General features: G+C 61.2%; 1 protein-coding gene across 1 annotated transcript in view; it reads left to right on the forward strand.

Annotated features, from left to right (window-relative positions):
• Window positions 1-22,329, forward strand: part of RTEL1 (regulator of telomere elongation helicase 1) — a 30,749-nt gene extending 8,420 nt beyond the window's left edge. The window contains 26 exon segments of the mRNA XM_077756862.1: window positions 667-820; window positions 8,429-8,467; window positions 8,535-8,613; window positions 9,220-9,317; window positions 9,895-9,950; window positions 12,588-12,662; window positions 12,734-12,815; window positions 14,653-14,785; window positions 14,891-15,004; window positions 15,086-15,126; window positions 15,250-15,335; window positions 15,481-15,558; window positions 15,963-16,040; window positions 16,401-16,547; window positions 16,620-16,735; window positions 16,862-16,985; window positions 17,076-17,223; window positions 17,425-17,579; window positions 18,168-18,263; window positions 19,529-19,727; window positions 19,906-20,046; window positions 20,573-20,689; window positions 20,878-21,357; window positions 21,445-21,584; window positions 21,587-21,766; window positions 21,875-22,329. Coding sequence (XP_077612988.1) covers window positions 667-820; window positions 8,429-8,467; window positions 8,535-8,613; window positions 9,220-9,317; window positions 9,895-9,950; window positions 12,588-12,662; window positions 12,734-12,815; window positions 14,653-14,785; window positions 14,891-15,004; window positions 15,086-15,126; window positions 15,250-15,335; window positions 15,481-15,558; window positions 15,963-16,040; window positions 16,401-16,547; window positions 16,620-16,735; window positions 16,862-16,985; window positions 17,076-17,223; window positions 17,425-17,579; window positions 18,168-18,263; window positions 19,529-19,727; window positions 19,906-20,046; window positions 20,573-20,689; window positions 20,878-21,357; window positions 21,445-21,584; window positions 21,587-21,766; window positions 21,875-21,955 — 3,237 coding nt within the window. The 3' untranslated portion in view covers window positions 21,956-22,329.
• The last annotated feature ends 267 nt before the right edge of the window (window positions 22,330-22,596 follow it).

The following is a 22,596-nucleotide window of genomic DNA, read 5'->3' on the forward strand; positions in this document are numbered from 1 at the left end:
TCTGTTTTGTTCTCTTGGTGTCTGGGTGGCCTCCTGGCCCGACGCTCCTGTCGGTGACCGTAGCCGGACTTGGCTCAGAGAGGCTGCCTCGTGCCCTCTCTCGCCCCTGCACCCTGCTTCACACGCGCCTGGGGCCCCTGCCCTGTTTGCAGGGTTGGCTGGCCGGGACCAGGGCCCTGGGGGGAGGCCACGCGGGTGCTCGGAGCCTCGTGTCCCCGCACAGTGATGGCCACTCTCAGGCCCCCCCTGGTTCCGGGTGTTGCTGTTTCGGGGGACTGTGGGTCCAGTGGGCCAGATACGACTTCTGAGAAGAGCCAGAAATCTATGTATTTTTAAAGTTTATTTTTTTAAAGTAATCTGTACTCCAAATCTGAGGCTTGAACTCACGATCCTCAGATCAAGAGTCACGTGCTCTTCCAACTAAGCCAGCCAGGCGCCCCCAGAAATCTATATTTTAATGGGAAAGTTTCCGCTTATGAAGTTTCAGACACTGGTGGTGTTGGACGGCCATCTTTGGACCAGTGTGTGACCCGGCCTTAGAGACCGTGGGGTGGGCCTGGGAGGCTCTCTGCTTCCCGTACCCCCGGCACCCCCATCCCCACCTCAGCTTCCTGGGCCCCTGAGCCCCCGCCCCACTTGGCTGTAGTGTGTGTGCTGCTCTCTCAGGAGAAGATGTGTGAGGAGTCGGCGTCCTTCGACCTGACCCCCCAGGACGTGGCTTCTGGACTGGATGCCATAGACCAGGTGTTGGAGGAACAGACCAGGGTGGCGCAGCAGGGCGAGCTCCGCTTCGACTTTGGTGCGGACGCTGCTGCCTCAGGTGAGCTGATGGTGGGAAACGAGACAGGCCGCAAGGTGGTCTTCGGTCCCGGGGGCCAGAGTCTTCCCAGAGCCACCTTCCACTCATTGTTTGGGGGCAAGGTGAACATTTTTTTTAATTGTTACTTTTTTAATGTTTTATTAAACATTATATTTGAGGGGGAGAGAGAGAGAGCGCGCGACAGAGCATAAGTGGGGGAGGGGCAGAGAGACAGAATCGGAAGCAGGCTCCAGGCTCCAAGCCATCAGCACAGAGCCCGACATGGGGCTTGAAATTACGAGCAGTGAGGCCATGACTTGAGCCAGAATCAGACGCTTAACCAACTGAGCCCCCCGGGTGCCCTGAGGTGAATTATGTTAAGAGGATCTCAGGGCTTCATGGAGTGGGGAGCGGGTGTCCCCTGATCATTCTAGGACCCTCTGAAGACCTTGCCACACTTTTCGAGCAGTACAGACTCTACCGCATAAAAATGAAAGCCACACGTATTAACTGTGAAGTATGTCACTTATCAATGACCCGTGAGCATCATTCGTGTTTTGTTTTATTTTTTAATTTCTGAGAGAGAGAGAGACAGCGTGAACAGGGGAGGGTCAGAGAGAGAGGGAGATACAGAATCTGAAACAGGCTCCAGGCTCTGAGCTGTCAGCCCAGAGCCCAACGTGGGGTTTGAACCCACAAACCTTGAGATCATGACCTGAGCCGAAGTCGGACACTTAACTGACTGAGCCCCCAGGCGCCCCAGCTGTGAGAATCATTCATATATGGCTTACTCTCCTCACAGTCCCCTTCTGGTGTTTTCCTGAACACAAGGCTAATTGCGCTGGATGTACCTGCGTGTAGTGGGCACGGTTAGTTGGTGCGGAGACTCTGCATGGCGTCTGTCAGGGGCTGGTGAGGACCAAGGCCTGTTTCAGCAGAGTGCTCTGCCGTAGGTGCATCCCCATTCTGTGGCTGTGGCTCTAGAACTTTGCGCTCTGCACTGTGGCGTCTCCAGAGGCTTTATGTGTCCTGCCGTCGGGCTTGGGGCACAGGCGGGGTCGGGGGCTTCCTTGCTCTCTTTGCGTCAGAGACTGAACAGGCTCCAGAGGGAGCAGAGGCCCCTGTGCGGGCTCTGTGTGCACCTTTTTCACCCAGGGCACCCACGTCTGCCCTCTGGGCGTGGGTCTCTCCTTGGCCCCCGCCGACTCCCTCACACCCCTGCGCCGGTGGACGGAGGGCTTGTGGGCGGCACTTGTGTGGTTGGTGCAGAAGTTCTCAAACATTGGTTTCAGGACCTTTATGTTCTTAGTTTTCCTGAATTCTGGGCGCCTGGGCAGCTCAATCAGTGAGGTGTCTGACTTGTGGTTCATGAGTTCAAGCCCTGTGTTGGGCTTTATGCTGACAGCAAGGAGCCTGCTTGGGATTCTCTCTCTGCCTCTCTTTCTGCCCCTCCCCAATTCACACGTACCCACGTACTCTCGCTCTCTCCCCCAAAGTAAATAAATAAAAAACTAAACCTAAAAAATTTAAAATAAAAAAGGCTTACTGGTCTGTTTTCCTGTGAATTCTATCAAGAATTGCTGTCTTAGAAACAGAACTAAAAAGTCACAATAATGTATTTATTCTTCTGAACCCCAAGCCGTGACACGCTGAGCGAGGCTGCAGGGCTGCCATACGCGGGGAGGTAGGCCGGGACAGCACTGCGCCGTCACAGCCCTGGGGCCCACCTGTTGGCTGCGTCCTGGGGCGTCTGTCCAGGCCTGTCTCCAGGCTTCCGCGGCTGCTGCCAGTTCCCGGCCTGCACACACGTCACTCCGGCCTCGGCTCCATCTTCACGCGGCTTTCTCCCCCGTGTGTCTGTGTCCAAGTGTCCCTCTGGTAAGGACACCGGTCACTGCAGTAGGGACACTCCCATCCATGGTGACCTCATCCTAACTTGATCACATCTGCAAACACTCGGTTTCCAAGTACGGTCGCATTCATAGGCACCACGGGTTAGAATTAAAGGGGTCTTTTTGAGAACATGATTCAGTCGTAACATATTAACATAAATAACGACTCCCTTCCTTCCTTTCCTTTCTTTTCTTTCTTTCTCTCTCTCTCTCTCTCTCTCCCCCACTTCCTTACTTTTTAAAAAATTTTTTAATGTTTAGTTATTTTGGAGAGGGAGAGGGAGAGGCAGAGAGAGAGGGAGACACAGAATGTGAAGCAGCTCCAGGCTCTGAGCTCTCAGCACAGAGCCCAACGCGGGGCTCGAACCCACAGACCATGAGATCATAACCTGAGCCGAAATCAGACGCTTTAACCGACTGAGCCCCCCAGGTGCCCCAAGAACAGTTTTCTTAAAAAAAACAACTGTATTTTAAAAATTGAAAGAGTGGTATTGTCTTCCAGTTTAAAATATCTGTTTAATAATCTGGCTTTATCAAAGACAGTTGCGCCTGATAACTTTCTGCTCTTGTTCTGGTGTGCGGTCACCCATCACGTGCTATGCTTGTTTGCCACGGCAGCTGTAAGGTGTGACCACAGGCTGCAGCGCCAGGCGACACAGTGTCACCTTCTAGTTCTCTGACGTCCATGCCCGTCAGCAGAGCCACCTTCCTCTGGAGGCGGGGCTGGGGGGGTCCTTCCTGGCCCTTCCAGCTCTAGAGGCGCTGCCGGCCTTGGCTCCCGGCCCTGCGTCACTCTGGCCCCTGCTTCCGTTCTCACTTCTCTGGCTTCACTTCCTCCCTCCCTGTGCAGCGCCTGTGGTTCGTTGGGGACCCACCTGGATCATCAGGCTGATCTCCCCATCTCAGGGCCCTTAACTCAATCATTTCTGCAGAGGCCCTTTAGCCACAGAAGGTGACATAGTCACTGCTTCCCAGGACCAGGACGTGAACCTGCTTGAGGGCCTTTGTCAGCCTCCCCCATGTAGCCTCTGGAAAGTTCCACTGTGTCTTCCTGAGAGAACAAAGAGAAAGGCAGGCAGCGTATCATTCTTAGCGGTAGCTTGCCCTGCAGACAGGCGTGGCCCCAGGGCCCTCAGCCTCACAAGGGCTGGTCTGTCCCCCACGGAGCCCTGCCTGTGCCCATTGAACTATTTCCCTTGATCAGAATCACTAAATCCGTTATCTTCAACACCCAGACACTTGTGTGTTTGAATAAGCAGCTACGTGCTTCTCTGCGAGGTCACCTAGCAGTGGATCAACTGCGTGGGTAGTCTTGGGCTTTTCTTAGACCTTGTTATCTTGAAAATTGTATTTTAAATTGTTTGCCCTTTTAGAGCTCTCTAAAGTGCAGTGACTTTGTCGTGTCTCAATGTCGATTTTTCTGGATTGATACGGTCCACCTGCGATGTGCCCCTCAGTGTGTGGCTTCAGACCCCTCAGTCCGCGGAGGCTCCTGGCCTGCCGTGCTCCGCTCGCTCTGGGCTTCGGGTTGCTTCTTCAGGGATGCGGGGAGGGCCTCCTCTACCCGAGTTCAGAACTTCCCAGTGTCTCAAGTCCTTCTCTGTTTCTTTTCTGACTGATAAAAAATTGTCCCCTTTCTTCTGTTTCTCTGAAGTCACTGCGGCAGGCCTCCGTTTTTGTTTTCCTTCTGATTTATTCTTCGTTTTAAAAATAAGTTTTTGTTTCTTCCTAATTCTCTTTGAGTTCTGTAACTTCGTTTCTGAATTTTTGAAAATCTGACTTGTATTGTTTCATGTCTTATATTTTGTTCTGAAGTATTTCTTGTTTTTTATAATGATTATCTTGAAATAATATCCTACCTACAGATGATTTGAAGGTATAAAGGACGGGCTGACCCTTGCCCAGATTCCCACTTGCTAACATTCTGTCCCCTTTGATTAGCCTCTTTGCTCCATGGACAGACTGTCCCTTTTTGTGAGTCCTTCCTTTCACTCTGTCCCACGCGTGGCCCCAAGAACGAGGATGCGCGCGGCCACCGTGCCCTGCCCTCGCCAGGAAAGCAGCAGCGATCGTGCACTCTTGCTGGTGGTTTCCCAGCTGTCCTCCCTGTAGCCTGAGACGCAGCCGGAGCAAACGTCGTGGTCTGGGAGCCGTGGCGCAGCTGTGTCTCTGTGGCCCGAGAGCCGCAATCTGGACACGTGTCCTCTTCTGTGGTTCGGCGTCTTTGGAAGGCTGGCCTTTGGGTGTGTGAGGTGTGTTCTTGTGACTCAGTTCAGGAGTGCACGGCGTTCGGCTTGCATCACAAGCAAAGCTCAGCACGTCTGTGCTGCATCGGCCACGTCAGCCTTGACCGCTCCGTCGGTGATGACCGCCAGGGCTTCTGCCACGAAGTTACTATTCTTCCGTTTGTCAGTTCTCAGTAATCTGTGGCGTCTGTTCGTGATTCTTCTCTGAATTAATGATGACTGTAATGTTCGCAAAATGGTGTGTCTTCTCACCCCTTGATGCTGTTCATTTCTGAACTAGAACTGCCCCGTGTGGAAGGTGGCTTGCTCCACTACGCGGCCCAGGACACTGCTGCCCACGCGCCAGCTCTGTCTGAGGCCTCCTCACTCTCTCACCGTCCAAGTCGGTATTACCCTCCATTTTGTCATCTTCATTTATTTGTTTAAGTAGTTTCTATACCCACTGTGGCGTTCAAACTCAGCACCCTGGGATCAAGAATTGCCAGCCAGACGCCCTGATGCATCCTTTTTTTTTTTTCTCTTAAGAAAATTTTTTTTAATGTTTGTTTATTTTTGAGAGAGAGCGAGTTAGGGAGGGGCTGAGAGAGAGAGGGACAGAGGACCCGCACCATCAGCACAGAGCCCGACACAAATTCACAAACCATGAGAGCGTGACTTAAGCTGAAGGCAGGCGCTTAACTGACTGAGCCACCCAGGTGCCCCTCCCTTGTTTGATAGCGGAAGAAGCCGGTTCATGTTTTCCCCAATTCTGCTTCCTTGTTTTATCCTGGAAGAGCCAGACGGTTGTTTGAGGAAGGCAGGTTTCGTCACCAGAGCTGAACACTGGCTCGTGTCCGTTCTGTCGTTAGTGTGAGCGCACGCGGTCCCGGGGGCTCGGTCATGCCCTCCGGCTATGCAGTCATTTCCCCATCACTGCAGGCTCCTTGTTTTCATAGATTTCACTTCTTCACTCCATTTTTTTCCTTGTTGATTTTTATCATTCCTTTGGTTTTTCTTGAGCGTTTGAAATGTTAACATGGGTCCAAAAGTCATAGTCTGCTTGAGAAGGGTCTTGTTCGTCTCTGCTCTATTTTTTGTTTTTGGCTTTATTTCTCCCACGAAAGCAGCAGACACAGGCCTGTGTTACTCCTGCTTCTCCCCTGCACGCGGGGCTGTGTGCTCCCTGGAGACGCGTGTTTGGGCCTCATTGCTTTCATTCTGTGCGTGCCCTGCCAGGGCCTCCTGTATAGGGGCTCCCCGCCCTCGGCTGCCCGACTCCCCCTGCGGATGCCCCGTGTCCGACACCCCCTGATCGCAAGCAGCTGTGAGGGTAGTGTGGTGCACACTTGCTGCAGCACCTGTTTCTACGGGCCCGGCTCCGGGTTCGGGGCGCCGTCTGCAGGGGAGCGTGCTGCTGGCCGGGCACCGTTTGCACTCCCATCGGCAGTGGGCAGAGACCTGTGCCCCCGCAGCCTTGTCACCAGAATGCCCCACTGGGCTTTTCCGTTCTGCCAGAGTCTCTCGATACGACGGTCGTTTGCTTTTCTCCCAGGACTGAAGTTGAAGGCTTTTTCAGTTGTTTCAAGAATATGGATTTTGTTTTGGAAATGGCCATCCCGCGGGTGTGGAGTGACCGATATCCTTAGTTCTCACCTGATGTCCTTGTTCTGGCCCAGAAACCATGTGACACCCGCCACCTCCCTTCAGCCAGCTGTGGTCTGGGACTTGCTCGGACTTCCCTTGTTTTTGAAAACCCTTGAGAGTTGGGAGGAAGGCTGAGAAGGCCTTTGTGGCACGTGCCTTAATCGGGATGCCTGTGCTGTGCTCCGGGCCTGGGAACAGGGGCCCTTCCTGTCCCCTCCCGCCAACTGTGTGTGACTTAGGACCGTCGGCCGGGGCGAGGCCATTCGTGTGGGGGTCTCTTCACAGTTACTGTTTTCCTCTCCTCTCCGCCCCGTCCTCCCTGGAAGGAGGCCACTCAGCACCCCCCACACCTGAGGCCCGTTCCCCTCGGTGTCCGTCCCAGGACGGCACGTGTGGCAGTGGCCTCAGATGCCACCAGCCAGGGCGCCCAGCAAGCTGGGTCATCTCAGGGTCATGAGTTCGAGCCCCAGATTGCACGTAGAGATTACTTTTGTGAATAAACAAATAAAACTTAAAAAAAAATCACACCAACTAACAACCACAAAGGACAAAAAAGGTAAATTGGATATCACTGAAATTAAAAACTTAAAATATTTTTTAGGGGCGCCCGGGTGGCTTAGTCGGTTAAGCGTCCGACTTTCGCTTAGGTCATGACCTCGCGGTTCGTGGGTTCGAGCCCTGCGTCGGGCTCTGTGCTGACTGCCAGCTCAGAGCCTGGGGCCTGTTTCAGAGTCTGTGACTCCCTCTCTCTCTGACCCTCCCCTGCTCACACGGTCTCTCTCTCTCCTAGAAATAAAAAAAATATATATATATTTTTTAATGTTTATTTATTTTGAGAGAGAGAGATCAGGAGGGGCAGAGAGGAGGGGGAGAGAATCCCAAGCAGGCTCCACACTGTCAGAGCAGAGCCCGACGCGGGGCTCGAACCCGCAAAGCCATGGGATCATGACCTGAGCCAAATCGAGAGTCAGACACTTATCTGACTGAGCCACGTGGACACCCCTGGTGATACTGTTTTTATAGGAAGAGCAGGATAGATGCTTGATTTTTTTTTTCCCTTTATTTTTCCAATTTTCAAATTTGGAAATTTGACTTTATTCTCCTCTGGTTATTGGTCCCTTGTCCCCCTCAGGAGAGTAGTTTTTTTGTTTGTTTTTTAAATTTGTTTTTGTTTATTTATTCTTAGAGAGAATGAGTGGGGGAGAGACAGAGAGAAGGGGAGGCACAGAATCCGAAGCAGGGTCCAGGCTCCGAGCTGTCGGCACAGAGCCCGACACGGGGCCTGAACTCCCAAACCAGGAGATCATGACCTGGCCTGAGCCAAGGTCGGACGCCCAACCGACTGAGCCACCCAGGCGCCCCTCAGGAGAGTAGTTTTTAATGTCGCCAGTGGGTACTTGTGTTCCCGCACAGTCTGTGGTGAGCCTCGTCGTCACTGAACTTGGTCCGTTCTTCAGCTGTTAGCGTGGCCCCACCAGCTGTTGAGGGGACTCCATTCCTCGTCGTCCATGCGTTTCCTGCCCCCGCCTGGCATCAGCCATGCCTCCACACAGCCTTGGTTTCTTCTTGTGGGAGATGGTCTCTCAAGACCCACGGTGCGGGCGCTGGGACACTTTGTAGCCGGGTCGTTGTCCCGGGCCTCCAGCGAGCGTCGGCGCACGGGAGTGCTCACCACGTGTCTCCAGAAGCAGCACACCGCTGCTTCCCAGCCACGTCTGGGCCGCAGGGACTCAGAGCCTGTGGGGGGGCCTGTGCGAGCCTCTACACACCACTGCTTGGGGAGCAGGCCAGAGTCCAGTCTGGACCCTGGCTCTTCAGGGCGTGGTGGGTGGAAGTGGGAAGTAACCGTGCGTTTGCCACTCTCACAGGGCTGCACATGGAGCTGGAAGACATCGCCAAGCTCAAGAGTGAGTGCCGCCCTCCCCGCCTGCTTGTGGCCGGGCGGGCTGTCCCTGACGACCCCTTGCCCCACAGAGATCCTGCTTCGCCTGGAGGAGGCCATCGATGCTGTTGAGCTGCCGGGGGACCAGAGTGGTGTCACCAAGCCAGGCAGGTAAAGCACAGTGAGTGTGCCCTGCTCTCCTTACGGTGCCCACCTGCCCTGGCTCTGGCCTCCCACTCCAGCCCAGCCCTTCAGTGGCAGTGCAGTTGCCCTTCAGAGCGAGGCGCTTCTGTGCGTGTCTTCCCGCCAGCCACCCCTTCCGGCAGCCCGTAGGCCTGGATGGCTGACCCGTGTACAGGACTGTGGTCCCAGCAGGCCAGGGCATCTGGGTTTATTTCCCAAAGGCAGGTGAGGGATTATGGCCTGGGGCTGGTTGAGCTCCCCTCAGGGCATAGCTGACAGCTGTGCTGGGATCCAGGCTCAGGTTCTTGAGGTATGGAATGTTCTAGAATGTGCTGGAGCACTGCTGCCTGCCTTCTTCCTGAGCCCACCTGCCACACCACGCTCAGAGCCTTGTGGGGCTCCCACTTGCTTCCTAGATGAGCCAGGTCCTTGGCCTCCATGGCCCAGACAGCAGGGCTTTGCCTGCCACCCAGAGCTGCCCTTCGGGGCCTTGTCTTTCCCTCGGCACTCGGGGCTCCTGAGGCTTGGCCTCCCCGGAGGGTGTGTGCGGTCAGCAGCTCCCCCAGCGCGGCCCGGGGCCTCTCTCCTTTGCAGCTACATCTTTGAGCTGTTTGCCGAAGCCCAGATAACCTTTCAGACCAAAGGCTGCATCCTCGACTCCTTGGACCAGATCATCCAGCACCTGGCAGGACGTGAGTCCCCAGTGGGCCCTGCAGCCCGCGGCCACCTTGGCCCCCACGCTGGCCTTGACTCAGGGCTGCAGTCTGCGCACCCCCTGCGAGACTGTTGCTCCCGGAGCTCCCTTTCTGCCTGCGGTGTTGAGGCATCACTGCCATTTGACAGTCGCGTGTAAAGCACATTTCCCCGTGAGCTTCTGTACAGGAAGGGGAGTGAGGCACCTGCTGGGCCGGTGAGCCATGGGGCCCGCCAGCCTCGCCCCTGAGCCCCCCACATCCGTTTCCACCCAGAGGCTGCACCGCGGGCCCTCTTGTGCTGGGCGGGGTCTTGTTCCCATCTCAGGTGACCAGTTTGCTGTGCTTCTGGGCCCTGGGGGTGGCCCGGCAGCCCCAGCCTTACTTGACTACAGAGCCTGTTCTCAGCCCACTGACCCACCAGAGACCTTCTGGCTGCAGCGCGGGAACTGCCCCCAAGGGTGCCCCCAACACCAGTACCGGGTTGAGGTCGAGCTTGTCCACGGCTCCTGAGGGTGGAGGGTCCGCGCCTCCCCTGGTGGGGGTGTGGGGTGGCCAGCATCTGCTGTTCCCACAGGGGCAGGGCCGTTCACCAACACGGCAGGATTGCAGAAGCTCTCAGACATCATCCAGGTAGGTGGGGGTCTAGGGCCAAGGCGCGGCATCTCCTTTCCTGATGGAAGCTGGGGGCCTTCGCCCAGGCTGGGGGCGTGGTCAGGGTGCCCACGCCACAGGCTTCGAACGCACAACAGCTGGAGGCACACTGCGAGGCCTTAGGGGAGAGGGCCGCACGTGGCTGCGCTGGTCAGGTCCGGGGGTTCAGGGGCCATGGGGGCCTGGTGGGGGTGGCTCACGGGGTCCCCTGGGTTTCAGGCAGGCTTAGTGGCCACCCCATCCGCTCTTACCTTTTCGCAAGTAATTTCTTGAAGCAGCTCTTCAGAGGCAAGTCAGAGCATGAGCCCGTCACGGAATGAGGGGCTGTGGAGTCCCCACCAGCCCCATGTCTGGCAGCGCGCCGGCCCGCCCGGAGGGGCATGCGGACGCCGGGCGCGTGTGTGTTTGGGCAATGCCTGTGAGCCCAGGTGGGGCCCGTGGGGCTGGCGTTCAGAGTCGGCAGGTGCGCTCAGCGCTCAGAGTGTTTTCTGGTCCAGACTGGGCTCCCACTGGCCTTGGGTTCCACTTTGGGGCGGGGGCAGCGCCCGGGGCCCACTGAGCCCCCCCCTGCCGCACGCAAACCCCGCCTTTCCCTAGCCAGGCCACCAGTGGGGAACGTCACACGCCTCAGGGCCTGTGGACATGGCCACTTCCTGCCCCCCAGGGTCCTTTCCTGTGTGCAGCTGTCCTCGGGTCTCACTGAGCCATTTCCTCAGCTCAGGTAGACAAGCCAGGGTCTGCCTCCCTCAGTCGAGTGGCCGCTATCGAGGACCCTCCCTTTCTTTTTTTTTTTTTTTTTAAATTTTTTTTTTAATGTTTTATTTATTTCTAGGAGGGAGAGAGAGAGAAACAGCGTGAGTAGGGGAGGGTCAGAGAGAGAGGGGGAGTCACAGACTGAAATAGGCTCCAGGCTCTGAGCTGGCAGTCAGCACAGAGCCCGACGCGGGGCTCGAACCCACGAACCGCGAGATCATGACCTAAGCGAAAGTCGGACGCTTAACCGACTAAGCCACCCAGGCGCCCCAAGGACCCTCCCTTTCTGAAGAGGACTCGGTGCTGCAGCCAAGACACAGGAGGCCCGTGCTCTGCGGTGCTTCGTCCTACCTGCATGGCCAGAGTGGGGAGGTCCGGCTGGGGAGGCCGGGCTGGGGTGCGTGGGGAGGGAGGAGGAGCTAGGAGTGGGTGACCCCGCAGCCCAGGGAGAGCCAAGTGCACGTCCCACAGAGCACTGTGATTTAGCGCCGGGGGCTCCGCCTCCTGGAGTGTGAAGTGTGGCCAGGTGTCGTCCTGGAGGTGTCAGGCCCTGCCCAGCTGTCTCCCCAGCACTTCTCTGAGGGGACAGCAGGCACCCCAGACCACTGCTGCCTGGGGCCCTGGCCCCTTGTGACTGTTGGGGCTCCGGGCCGCTGTCTGCCGCCTCTGCCAGGCGGGCCCCCCTCTGAGCTGCCCTCTGCCTGTGCTCCCCACTGTTCTCGGGGTCCCTGCAGATGAGCAGGCGCTGGGCTGCAGCTGCCGTCCCCTCCGAGGGTGCCCTGAGCTCCTTGCGCAGCCCTGCCCTTCCCCAGATTCTCCCCCGCACGCTCACTGGAACCCAAGCACCGCTTATCCCATTGGTTTGGAATTTCCTTTGGCAGCCGCTCCCAGGAGGCCGGGCGGGCCGATGACTTGGTGTCCCTGCCTGCCCGGTGCTGCCTGGGGGCCGGCTTCTCTCTCTGCTGTGTCCCTTTTACCTGTGGGAAGGCAGGTGTGCGGGGCTGGCCCCAGGGGCTCAGGGGGTCAGTGGGCTGGCCAGACAGGCTGCCCTGTGAGCCCCCCAGCCAGGCCGCGGAGACTTGCACCTCCCGAAACTCAGATCCCCGCAAGGTAGTATGAGAAGGGGTCTGCAGCCCACCGACTGGAGGCAAGCCTCAGGGGGGATGGGGCTGGTGCCAAGGTCAGGAGCAGACGTGCCCTCGGACGGTGTGAGACCTGCTCACCTGCAAAGCCAGCCGGACTGGAAGCCGCTGGTCCCCAGGGCACCAGGCAGGACTGGTACCCACTCTTGGTTTTTCTGGTGGCTTCATCTGGTGCTGTCTTCCTAAATTTTCCTTTTTTTTTTTTTTTTTAAATTCTGAAAGTTTGTCCTTTACTTTTCTTGGGTTTGCTCAGCAGACCTGCTGTGTGGTCCAGCATCGTGTGCCGCCTTCCCCATATTTGCCTGCTTGTCGCTTTTTCTCCACTCATTGCCTTGGCCGAGAGTATGGTTCTCTTTATTTTAGTTAGGGGTTGCTTTTGTCCTTTTACTCTGAGGGAGAACTGGGTCCCTTCCCCTGGCTCCCTGACCTCTCCGGGCCTGTTCCCTGTGAGAGCATGCGGATCAGCCCCCACGGAGGGGCCCCTGCAGGATGGCCGTGTCTCCAGTGGCGTCCTCTGGGGGAGGGGACTGGCAGGTGTGAGCCCCCCCCCTCAGCCTGGAGTCCCACAGCAGGGACGCCATCAGCTCAAAGGCAGGGCAGGGGGTGACGGTGTGCTGAGCATCTACCCTGTGTGTGGGGGCAACTCAGCAGGAGTGGTGGCCTCTGCTGTATGCTGTGTGACCAGCGTGTCCCTGCTTTGTCCCCCACATCTGCTTTCCAGATCGTGTTCAGTGCAGACCCTGCCGAGGGCGTGTCCAGTTCCATGATAGCGCCTGGGGTCTCTCAGTCCTACAAGGTAGGGGCTGCCTCGGGAATGGGGGGACCCTTGGGCTGGGTCTCGGGAAACTGTCCACTCCGTCCCTCCAGGTGCACATCCACCCAGATGCCGGTCACCAGAGGACGGCTCAGCGATCAGAGGCCTGGAACACCACAGCGGCCAGAAAGCAAGGTATGGCGCCTCGGGGGCAGGGCCACGCTCCTCTGCTCCAGCTCCGCACAGTGTTGCACCCGCTGTGATCACCCCCCCCCCCCCCCCCGCCGCTCCCCTGGGCACAGCCTGCTCCGCGTGACCCCACAGCGCACCCCAACAGAGCCGGTGGGGACGGAAGGGCCTCAGAGCAGGCGGATGGTGCGGAACCTCCCCGGAGTCACCCGGAGGGCTTCCACGGAGTGAGGGCACAGCCAGGCCCTTGCCCCACAGGGGTCAGCCCCGGGGGGACCCTTGGCACATTTGCGTCGGCACAGGTGTGCTGCTCTAATGCTGCCCCGCCGAGCTGCCACGTGGGGGGCTGGCTCAGGCTGAGGCCACCCCCAGGCCCTAGGTTCGTGTCTGCTGTCTGACGGCCACTGCGGTCCCTCTGGTGCTGGCTCTGTTACCCTGACCCCACGTCTCACTCTCTCCATTCGTTCCCGAGCTTACCGCTTCCACATGCGCTAGAGTCGGGGCCACTTGGGCCTCCCTAGGGTGGGGTTTGTGTCAGGCGTCCCGTGGCTCTTGGCGTGAGACTGGCCTGTCCTGGCCAAGGCGTGTTCCCTGTTGGGTCTAGAGGGACAGTGAGTGTGCCAGCCGCCCCAGGCAGAGTCCGGCACCCCGTGCAGCTTGGCCTTTGGAGTGGGATTTGCCAGATGTGTCTGGGGCAGTGGGTCTGAAGGTCAGGTCACTGTCCTGTCCTGGTCACCCCTCAGCACAGCCGGTGGCTTGTGTTCGGAGCCCAGCCCCCTGCCCTGCCGGCACACTCCCTTCCACGCTGCCATCAGCCGTCCTCCAGAGCCAGGTGGGAAGAGCGGGGCTGGGCACATGGGCAAGGCCAGCGCCAAGCAGGAGGGTCACAGGGTGACCATGGAGGGCCACCTGGCTTCCCTAAGAGGCTGGGAGACAGCGCACCCCTCGCGTGTTTGTGAGGTCATGGGAAGCCTCCCCCGGGGACTCAACGTGGGCAGGGCGCACGGGTACCGCAGGCTGGCGGGACGTGGCGGCGCGTGTTCTGTGTTCCTCGGGCGCATGTGAATTCTCAGAAGTAGCTGCTCCCTGGGTTGGGCGTTTGTGGGAAGTTGGTTCATCGTTGACCTTCCCGAGAAGCTGGGATGTGCGTGAGCAAGGGGAGGGCTGGCCTTGCCCTGGGAGGCGAGAGTGCCCAGCCCCCGCCCTCCCCCACCCATCACGGGCCAGATTCCCACCTGAAGGTGGGGAAATCTCTGGCCCCAGGAAGTGGTTGGTTCTTGTCTGGTAACAGCCCTGCTGACCCCTGACCTAGGGTGGACTTTGAGTCCTGTTTAAAGTCATTCTGCCTGTGCTGTTCTGATTTCCTAACTTCCGGAGCCAGCTGGGAGCCAGCAGGAGGCAGGCACTTTTAGGAACTGCCGGCTTCCTGTGAACACTGTCTTGTTGATGGTGACGTCAGCGCTGGCACCTGCCTCCGGGGGAGCAGGGCCCCTCCCGCCTCTTCCTCCAGCAGAGGTTGGGTTCTCCTTCCTTTTCCCATCGTGCCCTTTGGGCAGGGGCACGTGATGGCAGCCTCTGTGCCCTGAGCCACACGTCCGTGTCTGCAAGTCTGGGTTGGGGGTTCCTGGCCATTCTGGAGGTGACCCTCAGTGTGTGCCCCTGGGGACCTGCCCTGGGTCTGCCCATGCTCCCAGGACGCCTGCGGGAGAAGGAGGGGCCCCGGCCCAGACACTCCGCTCGGGGCTCAGGCAGGTCCCTGTGCTCAGACCCGGACGTGAGGGCGGCCGCCCTGTGGCAGGCCCCCTGGGTCTCGCCCAGCCAGCCTCACACTCCCTGCTTCTAGGGAAGGTGCTGAGCTACTGGTGCTTCAGCCCCGGCCACAGCATGCGCGAGCTGGTCCGCCAGGGCGTCCGCACCCTCATCCTCACCAGCGGCACGCTGGCTCCCGTGTCTTCCTTCGCCCTGGAGATGCAGATGTAAGGGCTGCCCTGTGCTCCGTGGGGGCGGGGGTCCCAGGGCCAGCCGAGGGTTGCCAGGGTGCTGGGGCCCAGGACCTCACGGGGACCTCCCTGCTGCCCTAGCCCGTTTCCAGTCTGCCTGGAGAACCCACACGTCATCAGCAAGCACCAGATCTGGGTGGGGATTGTCTCCAAAGGCCCCGATGGAGCCCAGCTGAGCTCTGCCTTTGACAAACGGTAGGGGCCCTGGCGGATGGGGAGGTGGGCAGGGGCGTGCCGCGTCCGGACCGCGCCGCAGCGGGCTCTTGGCTTTTGCAGGTTTTCCGACGCCTGCTTGTCCTCCCTGGGCAAGGCGCTAGGTGAGTGCTGGTGCAAAGCCTCAGCCTCCATCCTGGGCTCCCGCCCTGTTCCCTGGCGTCGGGGGTCCCTGGCGCGCGCCGTGGTCTCCAGGCGGACTGGCTGACCCAGCCCGGCGCCTGCAGGCAACATCGCCCGCGTGGTCCCCCACGGGCTCCTGGTCTTCTTCCCTTCCTACCCCGTCATGGAGAGAAGCGTGGAGTTCTGGCGGGTATGCTCCTCCTCCGAGCGGTCTGGGGCTCGCAGGGCCGGGGCGCGCGCGCTGGGGGGAAGGCAGAGGTGACTGCGGCGTGGCTCTCCACCTGCCAGGTGTGCGGGCGTGACGGGCGTCCCCCTCTCCCCGTCTCTCCTCACAGGCCCATGACTTTGCCAGGAAGCTGGAGGCCCTCAAGCCTCTATTTGTGGAGCCAAGGAGCAAAGGTGGCTTCTCAGAGGTCTGAGCTCTCGGGCTCCACCGCCCATCATGGCTGCCCCGGAGGTGCCCCTGGTCCTGACCGGGCCTTGGCCAGCTCCAGGCTTGCGCGGGAGAGGTCCTGCCTGGCCCTGACTGGTCACCTCTTAGGAAGTTTGGGAGTGGGGACCATGGCCCCTGACCCTCAAGTGTGAGGGGCTGTCATGGAAGCAAGTCTCCCCTGCCCCCTTGCCCCTCAGCCCTGGGGTCCCCATGCTTTTTGGGAAACACTGAACAGGTTCTGGGTCAGCCTGGGAATGCTCCCATGAGGAAGCTGCTAGAACCCTGCCGGCCCACCTCCCAGCTGGGACAGCCCTTCATTTCAGAGGGTGAGACCTGGGGCCTCGCTCCTGCGGATGGGAAGAGCTGACCAGCGTCTCCTCCCAGGTGGTGGATGCTTATTACGCACGAGTCGCCTCCCCTGGGTCCAGCGGGGCCACTTTCCTGGCCGTGTGCCGGGGGAAGGTGAGCCCGCCCAGGCTCTGGGCCCCACACCCACTGCCCGGGCTTCTTCCCGTATGGGAGGGGGCTCGCAGCCCGTGACCTGGCGGCTGTGACGTGGTGGGGTGGGCAGGAGTTAGGAGGGGACAGCCCTTCGGCGGGCAGCGGGTCTGGGCGCTGAGGGTGAGCACCCCTCATGGGCTGCAGGTGGGGAAGACAGAGGAGTTTCCGGGAATGGGAGAGACCCTGGGAGCCGGGAACCCCAGGTAGGGCCTGGCCCAGGATACGTGCATCCCGTACGTGGATGTGCATGGCTGTGAGGATCTGGGCGTGGCAGACCCTGGGGGAAGGCAGACTGGGGAAAAGAGTACCCACCGCCCCCAGGCCAGCGAGGGGCTGGACTTCGCGGATGTGAACGGCCGCGGTGTGATCGTCACGGGCCTGCCGTACCCCCCACGCATGGACCCTCGGGTCGTCCTCAAGATGCAGTTCCTAGATGAGTTGAAGGGCCGCAGTGGGCCTGGGGGCCAGGTGAGGGGCCACAGGCTTCGGGGGGAATGGGGAGGAGGGTCTAGAGCTCCCATAACTGAGACCCCCCCACAGCTCCTCTCCGGGCATGAGTGGTACCGGCAGCAGGCGTCCAGGGCTGTGAACCAGGCCATCGGGCGGGTGATCCGACATCGCCACGACTACGGGGCCATCTTCCTCTGTGACCACAGGTGTGGCTCCTCACACAGCCTCTCCAGTGCCAGCTGGGCACTGGTCCTTCCCTCAGTGAGCGTGAGCCTGAGCCCTTGGCCGGGGGGTGGGTGAGGCCCCCAGCCTGACAGCCGACACCCTGCCAGGTTCACCCACGTGGACGCCAGAGCCCAGCTGCCCTCCTGGGTGCGCCCCCACGTCAAGGTGTATGACTGCTTTGGCCACGTCATCCGGGACGTGGCCCAGTTCTTCCGTGCCGCTCAGAAAACTGTGAGTTCCTACTGTCCAGCTGGCTGCACCCTCGCGCCCCACCCAAGGGAAGGGTCTGTGCATGATTCCAATCTCCCTGTGATTGTCCAGATGCCGGTGCCGGCCCCCCTGCTTGCTGCCCCAAGTCTGGGTGAGGGAGAAGGTGCTGTCGCGGTGGCTGTGCCGCCCGGCCCCCTCTTCGCCAGGAAAGCCAAGAGTCTGGATGTTCACGTCCCCAGCCTGAGGCAGAGACCCGCAGGTGCGTTTGCCTGAGGGACACGGCTGGGACACGGCTGGGGTTAGGGGCCCCTGCAGGGCAGGGGCCTGGGGTGCTCCCAGCAGGCTAGAGGCCCGCTTGGCCCGGTGACCGAAGTGCCTTGCTGAGCCTGAGTGTTGGTGGGATGGACCTGTCACCCCCTTCCTCCCATGGGCTTTGCTGCTGATACTCGTGCTCCCGCAGGGTCGCCGGTCAGAGACCCCGAGAGCAGCCTGTGTGTGGAGTACGGGCGGGAGCTGGCCCTCACCCAGCAGAGGCCCGTGGGGCTGCTGGCCGCCCTGGAGCACAGCGAGCAGTTGGCTGAGGGGCCTGGGGACAAGGCCTCCCCTGGGGAGGAGGTGGGGGCGCCAGAGACAGACACCCCCACGCCTGGGACACATCCACGCTTCCTCCTGTAAACGCTTGGTCGGGCGGGTGGTCGAGTTCCGGCGCACCCCTGGCACGGCCCCCCGGCCCTCGCCGGTGGTCCCTACGCGCCCCTCCTGGTTCCCTGGGGGTCGGCATGGGCAGTCAGAGTCCACCCTGACGGGTGTCAGCCCTTTCTGGAAGCTTGAGCTGGGGCGGGGGGAGGCCAGGGGAGGGCAGCTGGGGTGGGGGTGGGGGAGCCAGACCTGGAGTCTTCGCACTGGGGCCCTTAGCTCTAGCCAGAGCCCCCTGTGCCCTGCTTGCCATGGGGTACCCTCACCTCCCCATCCTGCTCCCTGGGGCCTGGGGTGAACCCAGCTGCAGTTGTAGGCACCCCCCCCCACTTCCGTACTCTTCCCATCCCCCCTCTTAGTCACACTGAAAGCACGCTGGCCACGGGAAGGGCCGATGGGGCAGACTGAGCAGAGGGCTCGCTCTCCCCCACTCTCTGGGCCCTTGCAGTGTCACAAGGGGCTTGGGGGCTCCGAGGGCGCTGTCAGGACCACAGTGTGTCCCCTCAGGCAGCGCATGTCTCCACCCTGTCCCTCCCACGTGAGAAGAGGCCTGCACAGGAGCAGAAAGGAAGCAGGAGGAAGATCAGGCTGGTGGGCAGCCGGGTACGTGAAGTGCCCCACACGTGGGGTCTGGCGGGAGCCCCGGGCTGCTCGGGGCCGACCAGGGAGTGTGAGGTGTAGCCTGGCCAGGCCTCCTTGCTGTCTTCCTAGGGGTGCATCCTGGCCCCGCGCCCTCGGCTGTCCAAGGCCTGCGCCCCCCCCGCCCCCCAACCTTTGTTCGCTGGAATGTTTCAAGGAGCAATCTTATAAGCCTCATCTCTTGATAGATAAGCCTGTTCTGACAGCTCCGAGGGCCTCTCCCGCCCCCCCGGCGCTTGGGCTCCCAGGGCCTCCCGCCTGCCTCCCAGCATCTTTGCGGGAGCCTGGCCTGCACGGGTTCCAAGTCTCTTCGTTTTAACGTCTTACCCTGAGAACCTTGCAGACCCTGTAGAGCTCCCAGCAGCAGCGCAGGACCCTGTGTCCCTGCCAGCGTGGCACTGCCCGGGGCCCACTGGGGGGAGACCCCCCGACCTGGGGTGGCCCTGCAAACTTGGGGTCGGCTTTGGGCCATTTGCTTTGTTTTGTTTTTCCGGGAGACCACTTTGTGGGCGTTAGGACAGCGTCCAGCTGGGCAGACATGGGGCCCCGCCCTTTGGGCAGGTTTGGTGCGGGGCCTGCAGCAGGTCAGCTCCTGGGGCAGTGCTGAGCCGAGCTCTCGGGCAAGTGTGGATGCTGACATGCCCCAGTGTGGGGAGGGTCTGCCTTCCCAGCCTCGGAAGAAGGCATTTAAGGGCAGCTGAGTCCCTCTCAACCAGGAAAGCTCTGGAAAGCCCCATGTACCACTTGCCTTTGTCCATCTCCCTGGGCTTCTGGGAACTGCTGCTGTCAGGAAATAGGTGGGGTGGGCGGAGACTGGGGAGCCTGGGCCCTCCTGCCTGGTTTCCGTGCCCCCTTGCTGAGATCCCAGGGGCAGGGCCTGAGCTGTGTAGCACGAACGAGGCGCAGTGATGTCTTACGTCCTCCGTGTGTTCAGAAGTGTGCTTTGCTGTGAGCTGACCATCGCTCTGGCTGGGGCTGTCCGCTGCTGCGTGGGCTCAGGGAGCTTGGCAGAGGAGTAGGAGCCCCCGGCCCCGGGGAAGCAAATCTACACTTGGCCTCTCTGCTGCTCTCCGAGGGGCATGGCCATCTTTGTGGATTCCCTCCCAGGGCCAGGCCAGCCGAATCTGGGGCGTGCTTCCCAGCACACAAGCTTCACACCAGCACCCCAGCGTCCCTGAGACGGGGAGGGTGGGTCCCGACTGATGGGGCCCCGGGCCCTTGTTCAGCAGGAGCGGCCGGCGGCCAGCACGCAGGCGGGCAGGGCCAAGCTGTTCATGGTGGCCGTGAAGCAGGCGCTGAGCCAGGCCAGCTTTGACACCTTCACAAGGGCCCTGCAGGACTACAAAGGCTCTGACGACTTTGAGGCTCTGGTGGCCTGTCTCGGCCCGCTCTTTGCTGAGGATCCCAAGAAGCACAGCCTGCTCCAAGGTGCCCTGGCCTCTGGGGGTCACCCGACCGGGGGGGGCGGTGCCGCAGCCGTGGCGGGGAGGGGGTGCAGGCAGGCACCAGGGTCCATGGTTGTCACTGCTCCCTAGGGAAGGTGCGGGTGCGTGGCCCATGACCTGAGAGCCCTCCACCCAGCTCAGCACACGAACCATTCCAACAGGCTTCTACCAGTTTGTGCGGCCGCACCACAAGCAGCGATTTGAAGAAGTCTGCCGGCAGCGGACAGGCCACGGCTGCGGCTACCGGCCCGAGCACAGCCTTCCTCAGAGGCAGGACGCATCATCAGCCCAGGCACCTGGGGGTGAGCAGTGGGGCACCCAGGGTCCTGGGGGGGAGGGCAGTGCTAGCTTGGCCCAACCTCCCTGCTCCTGCGTGGGACTGTTCATGTATGGAGGCCGTTTAGGGGAAGCCATGACCCAGAGCACGCATGACCCAGACTGGGACCCTGTCCCCAACTGTGTCTGCCAGGAGTGGGCCCTGCACCTCAGAGCCCGTGTCCCCATTTGTTAGAGTTCACCCCTGAGCAGGGACTTCCCCAAGGACAGGTGTCAGAGGGGCCTGGCTTAGGAAGACCCCTAGGCCCCCAGGAGGGGATTTTCCTGCTCAAGAGCCACCCCTCTCTTTTCTGGGCTTCGTGCCCGCTGGGGTGTCTCTGCTGGCCCCCTGGCAGCAGTTGGCTGTGGTGGGGGCTCAAGCCTTGGTCGTACTGTGGTCAGGAGGGTGGCAGGTGTCAGTCTCCCCTTGGGCAGACCTGCCTCCTCCCCAGGGACCACTCCAGGCCCTTGGGAACTAGCTGGGTGGCTCCTTGTGTGTCCCCGTTTCTTCAGGAAGAAGGGAGTGTGACTCAAAGCTGATCCTGTCCCAAGGTGCAGCCTGGCAGCTGGACCCCGGACAGCACCTGAACCAAGGCAGGCCTCACCTGGTGTCTGGGCGGGTCCCCACAGGTACCAGCTCCCCTGTGCCCAGAGAGGCTTTGGAGCAGAGCAGAAGAGCCCTGGCGTCCTCCCCGGGGGCGCTCTCCTGGGGGGCTGTCCTGGTTCTGCATCCCCAGAACGAGGGAGAACACTGGTGTGAAGGGTGTCAGTGAGCTCCCTTGGGCCCTCAGACACCCACCTGTTCACCTCCCTCCCAGGAGCCCCCAGCAGTTGTCCAAAAGAGGGGGGATCTGGAGCCCCCAGAGCAGAGAAGCAAGGCCAGGCTGCCGGGAGCACCTACTTGGCTGACGTCCGAAAGGCCCTGGGGTCTGCGGGTTGCAGCCGGCTCCTGGCAGCGCTGACCGCCTACAGACAGGACGACGACTTCGAGAAGGTGGTGGCCGTGGCGGCCGCACTCACTACCTCAAGGCCTGAAGACTTGCGCCTGCTGCAGAGCAAGTGGCCGCGGGGGGCGGGGCCGGAGCGCGGCGGCGGGGCTAGGCCGCGGGGGCGGGGCCTGACCGCTCTCCCCACAGGGTTTGGCGCGTTCCTGAGGCCTCATCACCAGCAGCGCTTCCGGCAGGTGTGCTCGGACCTGATGGGCCCGGCTGCCCCGAGCGCGGGCACTGAGCCGCCGGGCCCCCGGGAGGGGACCCTCACCGAGCCTCCCGACCTCGCCCACCGCGATTCCCGGCCAGGTGGGGAGAGGGGGTCTGCCCGGTGCCCCCAGGGAGCCCAGCAGGGCGGGCCGCGGAGAAGCCCGAACGGCCCTCCTGTGTCTCCAGGCCCCCCAGCACAGGAGAATCCGGGGAGGACCCAGAGCAAGATCTTTGCCTTCCTGAGACGGAGGCAGGCCGGGGGTGCGGGGGCTCCCAGCCAGCCCCCCAGCGCCCCCCGCAGGCACGCGCAGCCCGAGTCCGGTAGGTCTCCTGCGCGGGGCCCCGGGGAGCGTGGGCCGGGGGGCGGCGCAGCTGGCGCGGCGCTCACAGCGGCCCCCTTGGAGCAGGCTCGGCGTGCGCCGGCTGCGGGGCGGAGGACACGGTCCCTTTCCAGTGCCCCTCCTGCAACTTCCACCGCTGCCGGGCCTGCTGGCGACGGCTCCTCCAGGTTGGCGGCGGGACCCTGCGGACCCACCGCTGCGCGTCCCCCACCTGGGGGAGGAGGCGGGAAGGGGGCGGGCGGAGGCGCCTGTGCAGCACTCCCCTGTCTCCGCAGGCCTCTAGGACGTGCCCGGCCTGCCACGCCCGTGCCAGGAAGCAGAGCATCACGCAGGTCTTCTGGCCAGAGCCCCAGTGAGGCTGGACACCCTCTGCCAGGCCGACGCCGCCTCTGCCCCAGACTCAGCTCGGACACTTGTCCCTTCCCGGGGTGCGGGCCAGGCCAGTGCCCGTGGGGATGTCCCTGAAATGGCGGCAGGTTCGGGGCCTGCCTAGGAGAAGCCCCCGAAGTCACCTTAGGGTCTGGGGAGGGTCGGCTACGAGGTGCATCTTCAGAACTGATCCTGGCGGCTCGTTTGTGACTGGAGCCTCAGGAGCTTGGCTGCGGAGGCCTGAGCCCAGGACTGGAAGGTGGGGGAGCGCTCTGCCCCCTCCTCTCGGGGACCTGTGTGTGGGCAGTGGACCTTCTTTTAATCAGGTGACAGGTTCTCTAATAAAGTTGCCGATACCGTTTCCAGACGCTGTTTGTAGGCTCTGGACCTGGTTGGTAGTGGGGTCTGAGGGTGCTGGGAAGGTAGATGTGGGCATCTGAGTAGGGTTGTCCCACCCTGTCGGCAAAAGGGCACACTGAGCGCTTTGTCCCAACTGGGCTCGGCCGCCATCCTCACAGGTGGACGGGAGGATAGACGATGCCAGGGAAGAGAGGAGCCAGGCGTCTCCAACTTGCACCCCGGCTGCCAGCCCTGGTCCTGGGTCAGGAGCTGCCCCCCGTTTGGGGGG

Source organism: Crocuta crocuta, unplaced genomic scaffold (assembly GCF_008692635.1).
Source record: "Crocuta crocuta isolate KB4526 unplaced genomic scaffold, BGI_CrCroc_1.0 scaffold613, whole genome shotgun sequence".
Taxonomy (NCBI): domain Eukaryota; kingdom Metazoa; phylum Chordata; class Mammalia; order Carnivora; family Hyaenidae; genus Crocuta; species Crocuta crocuta.